Raw genomic sequence first — 14,819 nt, forward strand, 5'->3', positions numbered from 1 at the left:
CCCTTGGACCCCAATCTATCAGAAGTGCTTAAGTGCTTACTTAATATTGCAAACTCATGCATGTAAATACTTTCATTATTTGCAGCAGGGTATTTTGTAAGCAGGGGAAGCAAGGCTCCAAAACTGGGCAAGCTCAACCCAATATTACTCAGGAAGTCCACTGTTTAGCCAAACATTTTACGTTTGACCATAAACCTGGAAAGCCTTTAAACAATACTATCGGACAAAGCCAGCATGAAGCTCTGTAGTAATAAAAGTAAAAGCAAGTCAAGGTAAACTGAGGGTTATTTTAGAAGCTAAAAGTGCCTTTGACATCTAATGCCTACATTTATTCCCTACTGAAATGCAAAACTTTTTCCTGCTTCACCCTGTCTCTAATTGCTACTGACTGATTACCAGGCTGTAGCAAATTGAATGGTGGTTTTACTTTAGTTTTTTAAAGAGGTGTCTAAAACAGCTACATCCTTTCCTGCAAGTATCAGCAAAAAGAGAGGGAATAGGACAGCCAAATGTTGGTTTAAATATCCCCCAACCTTCAGTACTGATCACTTTCAGAAGGGGTGGACTGAGGAATGCAACTAACCTAAGGAAAACTGTAACAATTGCTGCAACAACACAGGTAGCTGCAGAGTTGCAGGTGGCCAGATAGGTCATATTATGTTTTAAATCATTAAAAATTATAAATATGCACTTATAAATAGTCATATTTTAATTTTCTCCTATTTAACAACACATTGTAGTGATTATTTATTTATATCAGAGTAAACCATAAAAGAACAGTATTCCTGTTTGTTTATTCATCCTCAGACTTTCATTATGTAAAATATTCTTTATGCATTTGAAGAGACTGAACGAAGCAGGAGAATCATCTTTTTCTTTAAGGAGTCTGCACTGACTGAAAAATTAAAAGAACTTGTGTTGTTTAGAGGAAAGAAGGGCCCGAAGTCCACAAATAAATTTAAAAAGTATGCATTAGTATTGCAGTTCTCCAATTAACTGCATTAACTGTAACCGTCTAAACACAAAACAAGCCTTTCTTAAGCAAACATTTCTTCTGTCTCAATTTAATCTAATACATTCTTAAAGGGTACCAACGGGACCATCCTCACAAATTGTCAGGCATAGGGCTTGTTTGTTTGCCTCTCATGACAACACATCCTAAAATACAGAGCATATTTCAACTTGTTATTCTTCGAGTCGTCTGCCAAACTGCAAATGAATTGTAAACATGAAAAACATGTTAAGCCTATTCAAGCCCACCAAAAAAAAAAAAAAAAAAAAGGAAAAAAAATCAAGTCTTGCACAGTAAACTCTGCTATAATTTCCTGATGTAGGTCAAAACTCAGCAGGAAATCACATTGTCTATTTTTATCCCAGTTCACTGGAAGTGCTTTACCTTTCTGTTTTCTTGATAAGCACAGCCCTGAAGATTTGTTCCTGGGGAGTTTTCTCTTTTTCATCAGTTGGTTGCACGAAAGGGTGGACAGCAGCCAAGACAAAGCCCTGCTGGTACAATTCTTGCAGCTGAGCTGGAAGATCACACAAGGAGGAGAGCTTGATTGCAGATGATCCTGGCAGCTCAGCTGGAAACAAAAAGAAATTGGTCAATAATCCTTCACCAGACTATCCTGGTTTTTAAAATCCAGGCTCTTGAGAGTCAAACAAGCCTCACACTGATCTACAATATTAACACAAAATTGACCTTTCCTGAGGCCCATTTTGTATTTCAGATTTTAAGCAGGCTGTCTTGGCAAAGGACTTGTATCACACAAGAGACTGGTGCAATTAAACAATAAGTGAGATACATTAAAATGCCAGATTCGCTACATAGTCTGGCAGAGATAAAGTGGAGGATTTAAAAAAAAAAACAAGGCAGTCGGTCAAAAGATATTCTAAGTTTTAGTAGTCATCATAGTAATACAAGTTGAGGAGAGTGAGCCATGACTCAAAAATATAAGAGAAAGGGGATGTCAAAAAATGTGGAACACAACAAATTCAAAAGCAATAAACAGAAGCATCCATCTACACAAAAGCTGCATTATCAGGCAAAGAGATCCCTGATACAAAATGCTGTTGAGACCAAATATCTACAAATACGACTAAAGAGAGCTTTATAGGCATATTGATAACAAGAGCAATGCATATCTGTAGTGATGAAAAACCTTTTAAAACAGACACTAACCCTTATACCTCAGGGTTTAAGCAAACCAATACATATTAGAGATAAGGATGAGACAGTGCATGAAAATAATCCTTTCCCAATCTGCTTACTGTGGGGTTTCATGCCTTCCTGTGAAGCATTTAATGCTGACTCCCATCACACGTGACATACACACAGATACTACAGTCAGTAAAGCAACTGCCCTTATTTCTTTGGGGTCTTGTGGGCTTCAGAAGAAAACTCCATAAATCACCTAAACCAACCTTCCATTCTCTTTCTCTCTCTATCAGTAATTCTTCGTATGTTTTTCATATCTTACATGAAAAAACATCCTTCTTTCCTGACCTTTGTATCTTCATTGCCATCTCTCCAGGTGGATACTTCTTATTTCATTCTTAGCCATATAGAGTGGTGAGGTGTTGGATGACTTCCCGTCCCACTGAAACCAATAGGGAGGGGACGTTGCAAGAAACATGACGGAGGTTCCCAGCACCTTGCAGGCCTTCGTTAAAAAAATGCACTAGAGAATAGTTTGTATGAAAGACACCAGCAATGCAAAATAAGGTTTCATTGTACTCCTTTTTTCATCAAACTGCATGGCTACCCTTTATGAATAATGAAAGAGGTTCTCAAAAGCCTAATAAATATTCAAAACCAATAATACAGAGGTATAATTTAAATAATAATAGATGTGCTTGGTATGATTTTGCTTCATATAAGACCATGTTCCAGAAGAGTATAATGAAACTTTTTTGACCAGGAACTCGAAGATGCAGATTTTATTATTTTTGCCAATAAAATGAGAAATCCAAGCAATGCATACATTGACAGAAAATAGGGCTCTACCTTTTACAACAGCAAATAAATCACTTCAGTCATAAAAAGAGATGGCATGAATGAATAATGATGAATAATGCATAATAAATAATAAAATCGACTTTTTTGTTTGTTCTTTTTTGTCACTGAGGATCAAAATGGGGAAACCCAGATGTTAGAAGTACTTTTTCCCCTCTTGTGGCTCAGACACTCCAAAACTGTAGACTACCCTGCAAATAATGCCATTAATTTAAAGACTATGAAAGCTGCAATACCTTTCTGAATGAGAAACTGAATACAATGGAATGACTAAACACTATTCAGTAATGTTAATTCTGGTAATGGTGCTCCAATTTTAAGAAGCATCTGTGAAAACTGATGCTTGCCTTACATATGTACCTAGTACCTGGATTCTTCTGAGGATGCCTTGGTAAAACTAATAGTCTACTCATTAACATGGGAGAGCAATTGCTTCTTCCTGAAAGCTAAACACGAAGGGAAAGTGTGAAAACATGTAATTGGAGCCTTGGGATGTATACTTGGAGATTAAAAAACAAAGGTAATAGAAAATAAAGACATGAAGGATCATCCAGCTAGTCCATCCTATTACCTAGAGGCAGAAATCAGTTCTAGTTTAGCCATTTCTCACAGTTTTTCTCATCTATTTTTAAAAACCTTTAGTAATGGAGATTCCTCAAGCCCCATAAGTCATGTTTCAGTACTTCTCTATTTTTACTACTCAAAAGCTTTTCCTAGCATGTGGCCTATATTTCTCTCTCCGAAATTCAAGACTGCTACTTCCTTGCTAGAGTATTTGTTTTCTGCATCAGCATTTTAAAATTCCTACTACCTGCCATGCCTTAATCTTACCTTCTTTAGACTGTACAAACTCAGTCCTTTCAAGGCTTCCTGTTTGCTTGTGTTTTCTAGATTTCTACGTAATCTTTGATGGTTCTCTCCTGATCCCCTTTCATTGGTCAACATTTTTCTTCAAGTATACTACCTACGCCTCACCACAGTGATCCAGCACAAGCCTCTTCACTGCTTTGTGGAATGGAAAAGCTTTTTCACGATTATACATCAGTTTACATCATTTGGGAAAAAAAAAAAAAAAAAAGGAAATTCTTTTCCCCATGACTAATGGTGGCCAAATGTCCCTGCCTTTAGTGATTTTTAGGGCTTTTTTCTTTCAGTGTTCCAGAGTCATTCTGGATTCTGAGCTCCACAGTGTGAACAGCACTTCTCACATTGGCAAACCTCAATAAACATATTCCGTGGTCTATTGCTAGAATAGTTAATGAAAATCATGAATTTTAACAAACTCTGGACAGAACTATTTTAAGCCTTACACGTAATACATCTTTTTGTATTGGTTTGGTGCTAAACTACTGCTCTACCCTTGGACTAGAGATCCTTAAAGAAGACAACAGTTCTTGTTACACAACTGACGCCCAGAAGGCCAACATGGGTTTCCTGGGTCTGCAGATCTGTGCTCCCACAGACAGACTGCTTCATGTGACTGCTCCCCCCAAATCCCTGCCACTAATTATCCTCTGGATATTAAGTTGTATAAGTTCCATATTAAGTGGTATAAGTTGTTTGCTGCAGAATCTTTCTGAGCATTAAGCTGGGCTAATAATCATACAGTCCTCTTTAAAAGCAGGTTGAAAAAGGACATCACAATTTCTTGGAGTGTCACATTCATTCTTCAACCGTCTTCAAACATAAATGATAAGATTTCAATTATTTCTTCAGCTAATTCCTCTAAGGTGCATACCTGTAGGTTCAACCTACTTGAAAATGCCTGATTTATGAAACCAGCTTACTTTACCTTAGAAAAATGCTAATATTTTCAGAAAACTTTATACAACTTTCAATAAAATTCATTAAAACTTTCTAGTTGCTAAAAATATATCTAATCATGCCACTTTTGAAAGAAAAAGGAAAATCAAAATTGTGTACAACAGGGATTTGTGTAAGGTAAAAGAGCAAATGAAAAACCTCTAACTTGCCAAAAGATAAAGCTGAATTCTTTTAGCAGCCTTCATGTTGCGCTTCAAATGCAGTTAGCTCTAAGTTTTGTATTCTCCTCCACATTTCTGTATTTATTGTTGCACTTCACAATCTGACCTCAAAAGATTCCTTTGTCTATTCTGTCTACATTTACACCAGTGTGTAAGAAACTTGTAAATGACAAATGCTGTGTTTTTCAATCTTGCTAAGACTGAAAGTGGAAATGGAAGTGCTGGCTGCTTTTGGAATTGATTATCAGGCAAATTATTTTGTTGCCTGACCGATAATTGAAGCTGAAAACACATCCAGCAATGCCCGGATACACACAGAACACTCCAGCTTAGAGATCCTTCAAAAAGAAAAGAAAGTTTGTGTCACACAACTGATACCCATAAGGTGACTTTCCTGGGTCTAGCGACTCATGCATTCTTTGCTGCTAATGGAAATAAACTGACCAAACACTCACACCGTCCCCATCTTGCCACAGAAAAATCAATAAAAGGATTGAGTTGGCATAAAAATCTCCAGGTTGAGTCATGTATATCTGAAAGGGGTCATGGCTGCAGCTCCAAGAAGCAATTTACAGGAAACAGAAGAAGGTGATGCAGTCTGCCACAGGGTTCCTGAGAGACTGAGAGCAGGCTGAAAAAAATCGTTGGGGACACTGGTATTGAGGAGAACTCGTTCCTCCTATGTTAAGGAGCTACTCTGTTCCTCCTCATGGACCATCCAGGGCTGCTACTACAAAGATCAGCCACCAATCGGCTTCAACCTGAAGCATCCCATATGACCTCCAACAACTGTGCTATGGTCCATGCTAAAGAGGCAGATGTATCCTGATCAAACATTATGAGGAAAGACTGTCTACAGTAAGTAGGATAATTTTTCTATATTAAAACAATAGATTTGGGTATCTTTTAGATCCTGTAACCCAACACTTTCAAATAAGAAAAGCATTATTATGCTTTGTAAAATAAAGCATGGATTCACCCGTTAGCCCATGCTTAATAACAGCAATCATCAACTACAGTACAACAGTATCAGATGCTTTTAACTCTCTTTGATAAGCAGCAATTTTCACTTCCTGCTAGTTACATTTATAAAAAAGCTAACCCAAACTTTATTCTTTTTTAATTTCTTTCTACTTAAATGATAGCTATGCTCAAGGAAAAATAGTATGTTCAGTGTTAAATGGCATTTACTTAATTTCTCTTTACTGAAATGGTCAAAGTCTGGGTCCAGTTTAGGTCTTTGTTTCTCTTGGCTTATCCTTCATACTTCATTTAAAAGGACAAGCACACTGTTCTGTATTTCTATTATCCTGTGTTAGGTGTTTACTTAGTTCGCTTCCTCCAATGGAACAAACTAAGTGTTGGGATTTTTTTGGTCTTAATTTTTTAACATGCTTTCCTGATTAAGCTTTCATGTTTTTATTCCAGTCACAGCTATTGCAGACTGATGAAGCCCTTAATGACAGTTCACATTACACATGAAAATGCTCAACAAAAATACTGGATTCCTTTTAATTACTTTCTGTTCCCCTTTACTTTTTTCATGTTCATCTGCATTTTCAAATTAATGTTCCTCATTTTATTATGAAACATTAAACAAGCCTCTTCCTTTTGCATTAAAACAACCAAAGATCAAGTTGGTATATACACAGATCACAGAATCAAATAGGTTGAAAAAGACCTTTAAGATCATCAAGTCCAATCATTACCCCATGACTCCCAAGCCCACCCCTAAACCATGTCACTGAGGGCAAACTGATCTCCCCTTGAGATCTCACCTCATGGCTGCGTCTCATAATCTCCACTCACAGCCATCCTTCATCTGCCCCCCATAGTGGCCCACAATGTATAGGTGCCGCCCCTACCACTCATGGCCACCTCTCACACCCCAAGGCTGCCCCCACTCTCCCCTCATGGTGACTGCATGGCTGCCCCTGCTCTCAACTCATGATCTCTCCTCATGGCCGCCCCTCCTTTCTCCTCATGATCTCCCCTCAACGGCTGCCCATCCTTTCCCCTCACACTTTCCCCTCATGGCCACCCCTCCTTTCCCCTCATGATCTTTCCTCACTCTCATGGCTGCCCCTTCTTTCCCCTCACAATCTCCCCTTATGGCCACCCCTTCTTTCCTCTCACAATCTCCTCTCATGGCCAACTCTCCTCTCCCCTCATGATGTCTCACCCCTCACGATCTCTCACCCCTCACAGCTAACCCTCCTCTTCTCTCACAATGTCCCCTCATGGCCGCCCCTCCTCTCCCCTCACATACACATTCTCTGTCTATAGTGGGTACACGAGAAATCACTTTGCACCAATACATGCCCAAAACATGGTATATAAAGGGGTCTGACACAGAAAACAGACTGGCAAACTCAACAGACCCACATTACTATGTGATGCAGCAACTCTCTTCCCTGGTAACTGCAAGCACAATACTCCTACTTCATGGAACCATAGAACAGTTTGGGTTGGAAGGGACCTTCAAAGGACACCTAGCCCACACCCCCTGCAGTGAGCAGGGACATCTTCAACTAGACCAGGTTGCTCAGAGGCCCATCGAACTGGATTTTGAATGTTTCCAGGGATGGGGCACCTACCACCTCTCTGACAACCCACTCCAGTGTCTCACCACACTCATCATAAAACATCTCTTCCTTTTACCCAGTCTAATCTCCCCTCCTGTAGTTTAAAACTATTACCCCTTACCCTATCACAACAGGCCCTCCCAAAAAGTTTGGCCGTGTCTTTCTTATAAGCCCTCTTTAAGTACTGGAAGGCCACAATAAGGTCTCCCCAGAGCCTTCTCCTCCCAACTCTCTCAGCTTTTCCTATATGAGAGATGCTCCAGCACTCTGATATCTATGGACCTTCTCTGGACTTGCTCCAAGAGGTCCACACCCCTCTTGTGTTGGGGACCCCAGAGCTGGATGCAATACTGCAGGTGGGATCTCATGAGAGCAGAGGGGCAGAATCACCTCCTTTGACCTGCTGGCCAGCCTTCTTTTGACACATCCCAGGATACAGTTGGCTTTCTGGGCTATAAGTGCACATTGGTGACTTATGTCCAGTTTTTCATACACCAGTAGCCCCAGGTCCTCTTTGGCAGGGCTGCTTTTAATACCTATCACATACTGATAATGGATATTGCCCTGACCTAGGAGCAGGACCTCATGAGGTTCACAAGGGCCCACGTCTCGAACTTGTCCAGGTTCCTTTGGATAGCATCCCGTCCCTCGTGCGTCAACCGCACCACTCAGCTTGGTGTTGTCTGCAAACTTGCTGTGTTATTTGATCAAGCCTAACACACATCAGCAGGCTCAGACCCTTCAAGTAATGCAGTTATAACTTTTCTTTTTCAAAGTGCAGGATGAGGCTGTTCCCAATCCCATGGTTGCTGCAAGCTATTCCTATTCAAAGCACCCAGAGCCAGTAATCTATGGAGTCACTTGTGCTCCTGTTCACACCTCCTCTTCCTTCCAGCACCACAAACCTTGCAGGCCCCTGTGCAAAGCTATGGCTGCTCCAGGTGACTCATGGAAATGACCATGTCCTTATGTCTCCTCCCCAGGAGATCTCAGAGCAATCCCCAGAAGAGGAATGAGACAGAAGGGCCACAAGGGCAACTGCAGTGCAGCTCTCCCTCTCCCCACTGCAGGCTCAATGGCAGGTAGTGACCCAAAAGCAAGGCTCTGCCTGCGAGCTAGAGAGGAGCAAACATTCAGACACACTACTCACTTAGTCATTCCTACTCATGCTTCCACACATCTCCCTGCCCAGCATGATTTTTTTGCTGTTGTCCTTCTAAAGCAGCTATATCTCCCTCCTCCACTCTGCAAAGCACATAGACCACGTGAAAGAATCTGGACAGTGCCAGGCATTAGCGTCCACAGGCCTTGACAGACCTAGCAATGGGCATGTAAAATGAAAACAAGCTACAAGCAAAATTATGGTCATATGGTAATACAGTAATACAGTCATTACCCCAACACCATCCACTGATGCCCTGCAGGGCTTTATAATAGATCTGGCTATTTACCTCCTGCCTTTAGTGACCACCCTGTGGAAAGCAGCATTAGCTCATTCTGTTGTGCCTCATGCATCCCACCATGGTGGTTGTAATTGCATATCTCCTGGCAGGAAACTAAATAGCAACAACAAATGGAGACAATAATGTGGCAAGAGAGCATATCACTGAGCACGTGTGTGAGCAGACACATAAATCTGGCCCAGGTCCACAAAATTTCCCATGCTTTCACGCAGGGACCTTCCCCAGCATGTTTATGATAGTTTATACCAGGCCTGATGATTTTGCAGAACAGGAAAGCAAGCACACTTCCTCTATTTAGTATGAGGATTGCTGTTTCTGAATTTAATATTAATTCCCTTCCAGCAACTTTAATTTAATTTAAATAAATCAAATCTACAGCAGACTAAGTTCTAGTAGAGCAGAAGATTGTCTTCGCTGTAGGGTCAGTAAAAAAATTTAACTAGAAAGTTTACTGTTAAAAGATGCAGTTTCATGTACATTAAAACATTTCATAGGAACATGTCAAATGCAGCATAGTTTTTAATTTGGATAATGCTTGTGAGTTTTTTAAAAAGTAATATATCAATGTTTTGCATTATCAAAGTGGTTAGAAAAACACGTTTTTTTCAGTGGTTCTGTGAATTTCTACTCCAAATTATGGAATTACCTGTATGACTGGAAATGTTGATTTTTTGTTGGAAGGTTCAACTGCAGTGACAAAAGAGGCATACTCTCAATAACTAGGATACACAAACAAACCAGTGCCACTCTGAGCAGTTTGTTTCTGCAAGCTGAACACCGACTGCTAAATGAAGGACCATCCTGCCAGGTCTCTTTCTGGTCTGCCAAAGTCCTCACGTTTATCTGTGCAGGCTGAATGGTACCCCAGCTCCCTGCAGAGAGGTGGGTGAACATCAAAATTCACCTGGAGGAAGGTGCAGGTTAAGAATCTATTGTAAGCTTTCTTCTAAGGATGAAGCACAGACTGGAAAGGACCTCCTCTGCACTGTAAGTAAGAATGGTTTTAAGGCACTTTTCACTGAGTTATTTAGCAGTTGGTTGGGAACAGCTGAAGGAATCCAGATCATCATCCTTTCCAGCTATTAAGGCTTGGGAAGGCCAATTTGTTACTCTGGAGAACAGAAAGCAAACTGTTATTTGAATATTATCAAAACACTGATTGATTGATCCTGGGAGAACAAAGTTATTTCCAAGCAGTGGTGATCTCAAAACTTCTATTGCAAATTTTCATTCTTTGTTACAAACACTAAGGAACTCTCTTTTATGTAGCACAAATTGTTTGCATGGCAAAACAACACTGTCATTGTACTTTCACATAACTGTAACTATTCTTTCCTCATTCAACCCATAAATAGTTTCTTGTCAACAATAACACAAATCTATCATAGAATCAGAGTACTTCCAAAGAAAATAAAGGAAAACCCACTAATAATGTAACTTAAAGAACACAAAGCAATAAACAGATTTCTGGTGAGTTTTATGAGGAACTCCAAACAATTTTTTCTGAACTAAAACCTACCCAACAAATGCTAAAGCAAGTATGAGAAACCTAGCAGAAAATATGTAGTGCTTTTGACAATGTCACACAGCTTTAATTACCTGAAATACACTAATGGTAGAATTTAATGAGTTCAAAGCTCAAGGCTTTTGGAGTTACAACTATACAAGCTATAATACAGTCTCTTTTCCTTTCTGATAGAGCCTGAGCTTCCATGAGGTGTATACAGAGGTCCCTTAATTTCAAAGCCAAGGCACACAGTTTGAGTGTGTTACTGTTCAGGCTGTCAAAAGAGGCAAGATACCCGATGTTAATGCAACACTTTGTTTGTTTGGTTATGCTACATGACACAGCAGTGATTTTTCTTTCAATCTTCAAGACAAATACAATAAATGTCCTCATCAAAGAAAGGAAGAATGAATATGCAGGAGGAATCAGGACTTTAAATGAAGGATGACTGTTCAATAAGCTCCTAGTGTTTACTTTTAGTGAAAATGTAATAATGGAACTTACAGATACTCAAAAGCAAAGCACTGTATCTTAAGAGGGTAGACAGAAGGAAAACCAAAGAAATACTGTGAAACTGCATGCATGCCCTCTGAAAGTATGTATTTATATAGATATGTGTGTGTATATATGTATGCATGTATTTGTGCATACATGTATATGTACACACAAACACAGACATACACCAACATTCTTTCCTTTCCTTTAGGAAATGGTAGATATGTGCATTAGTCAAATTGAGAAAGTACTCAGATAATTCACAGATGCAATGAGATTGCCTGCAACTTTGTCTAATAAATCGTGTTGTCTAATCTCATTGTATCTGTGGGTTATCTTGTTTGTTCTCCAGGCCAAGTTTCATTTATGTATCTTGCAAGCAGAAGATAAATATCTTAAGAACTGGGTACATTTGCTGCAAACACTATGTGGTTATATATGGGATGGTTTCATCTTTGGTGTTTTAGAAAAAGGAAACAGCCAGGCTACCACCTCCACTAAGTGAAAAAACAATACTAAACAGAAGTTTAGTTACCTACATAAACTGACAAGCACTTCTTAAATGACTCACAGCTTACAGACATTATCTTGTGGCAGCATTATGGAAAATGGACAAAATTAAGACCACCTACTACACAAAAGAAAGGTTAATGACTGTGCAAAAAGCAAAATAAAATGACTGGGGGGGGGGGGGGGGGGTGACTTCTCATTTAAACTGTGCATAGAAAAAAGAACCAAGTCCTATCCCTTCTGAGCTTGAGCAGCTCTTTGAAATGGTATTTTTTTTTACTTGTCTCTGCTTGGTTCCACTTTCCTAAATTGGTGCAGACCAAACACAGAGACAACATAGACAGATCATTTACATTTCACAAATCCAAGAAAACTCCAATTATGTCTAACTAAAAGGAGAACGTGTTCAAAGTTGCGGTATTTTACTCATACAGACTAGTTATCTACCTAGGCTCCAAAAAGGCAAGAATTACATTGAATTACAGGAGAGAAGGGGTTAATTCTGAGCTACAGGAAGGGCCAACATGTTAATTCACATCTATTTTTCAACCCCCCAAAAAAGTACTGGTTCCTTGCCCTAAAGCCTTTAGACACCATGTTAATCTGATGGCAATACTTTAGCTGCCAAAATCATACACTGCATGCCATTGATTTTAACAGCTTAAGTAGTGAGACAGGACTTCCCCACAATTCTGGTGGAATTGGTGGTGCAGCAAGTTATGTCCTCTCACAGCAATTAGACAGTAATCAAACACTTGAAAAAGGAGGGAAGGAGGAGCTACTCAAGGGGAGACAAAGTAAAACTCACCGAAGAGATCTTCTGGTATCATAGAAGTTGATGGCATTATAAAATCTGGGGAGCTGATGTACCTTATCTTGCTTTGACCCCTCTCTAGCTAATGTGCCCACTGGTTGTCTTAGCAGCAATACTAATGAGCACTAGAGAGTTTCACAGCTAAAGTGCATCCTACAGAATCTTCTCATTCTCTCCTCTAATACTTAATGTATATATACCTTTTCTTTCTGGCCCCCTCCTTTTCCCTTTCTTCTTTTCTCTGTTTTATGCTTCACTTTGATATTCTTTCCATATTTCTGGCAAATTTTCATTTCAGATTTTAGAACTGCAGAATATGACAAGGAAGTACCAGTGGATTCTTTGCAAATTTTACAAAGGTCAGACTTGGATTGTAGTAAAAGAACTGTAAAAAGCACATACAATATCCTCAGAAAAGTACAAAAAAAGCCTACTTCATTAAGTTCCAAATTATGCAGAATTTATTCATTTTATAGTATACTTTTTTAGATGAGAAAAACCTCCTCTGAAATGGAATTTGTAGGTTTTTCTAAGCTTTCCAAATCAGTATATCTTATTGACAATAGAACGCTGCATGTGCTGAATCCTCGAGTTAAAAAGGAGGAAGGTTCATATATCCATCTATGTTTTTCCATCCAAAACAACTGGGACCAACCTTGAGATTCCTGGTTTTATTTTTAACCAAGCACAGATGAACAAAGTAGGTTGCATGCGCTGTATTAGGGATTTTTTCCCATACTCATGAGATAGTTAAGAACTGTAAATCAGATTGAAGCCTAGTTTCCACAATGACAAACGACAAGAAAATATCAAAACATTTAAGAAAAAGGGAGGAGAAAAGTCATCAGTAGTCACTGTGGCTCAATACATCCACTATGATAGGATGCGCATTTTTCATGATACATTGAACATGGTGATTAAAATCAAATACTTGGCACAACTCAGACAAATGAGAAGATAAAACTGCCATCAAAGTATTACGATAAAGCATGGTGTTTTATCCCCAACTCACAAGATAATTGCTGAATATCATATGGACATGGAAATAAGAACATTTAAAAGTCTGCATTTTTTTAAATTCAGCATTCATCCCAAATATCTAAATTTACTGACATATCTCATAACCTTGGGTAGAAACATTTGGATTTACCAAGATAGCTCTTATTTCCCAAGCCAACCTGTGCAACAGAGAACTGATAGTCTCCAGGGAAACCAAAATCTTCTCGGCAGGTCATGCCTGTATGCATTTTATACGTAATGCTTTGCGTTATATATACAGGAAAGGACACACAGCTTTAGAAACTCTTTACGGCTTTATTCAAAAGTTACCTGCTGGTTTCTATTTCTCTTCATTTCAAATCTCATGTTTCACATGCATTTTTCCCTTCTGTTATAATAGGTGTTTTTAGTCTTTCTCGTAAAATCTTATTTAGGATGATACTGTGTGCCAAGTTTGTTTGATTTGTTTTTTATTTTAAAGCTAGAAATGGATTTTTTCCAATCCTGTCACTTAAGTCTATATATTACCCTATTTCAGATGTTCTTATTTCTTAACTACATCAACCAGCAACATTCCTTTTCTTCAAAAGGCGGTGGTACACACTAAGCACTTAAATTTTATATTAGAATAAGTATCATAGTGACTTTCATCTTTTTATCTCTTTCCTGGCTCGAGACATTTTATTTTTTAGATAAAGAAAAGACATGTACAAATTATGCATGTTTTTCCTCTGGAAGATAAATAACATGAAATGTGACTTCCTAGTGCTCTTTTGGCACTCCTTGAAATCAAATTCTCCTATTTGGGAAATCCTGTAATTTTTCATAAATATCTGTTAAATTGTTTTCAGCTTTACTGGCAAAACTAATAAATGTTAAGAGAGCCAAAAATGTAATATACACTGTATAACTAAGCAAGCAGCATCACTTGAAACTATATTCTCAATTAGATTCTGGCCCCAGGTTTGATTATGTTTGAAAAACAGAGCTGGGCAAGAGAATGCTACATGATGAAATTCAGTATAAACAGGAGATATTCAGGGGCAGGTAAATTAAATTCAGAGGAAAGGGAGATACAATACTTTTGGATTGTTTTTAAACACTCTACCCTGTAGTGATTTTAAACACTCTACTCTGTAGTGATTCTAACACAAACACTTCTGTGGGCACCTATACAAGACCCAGAACACACAACAGCTGTTAGATTATAAACAGAGAAAAAACTGATCCATTGAACTTTCCAGGAAAACTCCAAATTTTAAAAAGGAATAAGAAGTAAATTAGATCTGTCTTCATTTCCAGTTGTTAGGCCTGATGGGGAACTGCAATGAAAAGCCAAATGCAAAACATTCTCCAGAAAGTATTTACCATTCCTCTCAGCTCTCCTGCCCACACCTCTACTTTTTGTTCAGCTGTATTGATAACAACAATATACTCCCATCACT

At 38.8% G+C, this 14,819-nt stretch overlaps 1 protein-coding gene across 2 annotated transcripts in view; it reads right to left on the reverse strand.

Annotated features, from left to right (window-relative positions):
- RFTN1 (raftlin, lipid raft linker 1) overlaps nt 1-14,819 on the reverse strand; it is a 98,623-nt gene that overhangs the window by 56,196 nt on the left and 27,608 nt on the right. Inside the window, exons 1-2 of one of the 2 annotated variants that reach the window (XM_061464877.1) lie at nt 9,038-9,116; nt 1,397-1,583 (exon numbers count right to left, since the gene is read on the reverse strand). In XM_061464877.1, coding sequence (XP_061320861.1) covers nt 1,397-1,583; nt 9,038-9,101 — 251 coding nt within the window. In that variant the 5' untranslated portion in view covers nt 9,102-9,116. Of the gene's footprint in view, nt 1-1,396; nt 1,584-9,037; nt 9,117-14,819 lie in introns of those variants that run through there. The other variant, XM_061464878.1, reaches the window with a different exon arrangement.

The sequence above is a fragment of the Pezoporus flaviventris genome, unplaced genomic scaffold, assembly GCF_033815535.1.
Source record: "Pezoporus flaviventris isolate CSIRO_AGI_PZ_B2104156 unplaced genomic scaffold, CSIRO_AGI_Pfla_v1 ptg000037l, whole genome shotgun sequence".
Classification (NCBI taxonomy): domain Eukaryota; kingdom Metazoa; phylum Chordata; class Aves; order Psittaciformes; family Psittacidae; genus Pezoporus; species Pezoporus flaviventris.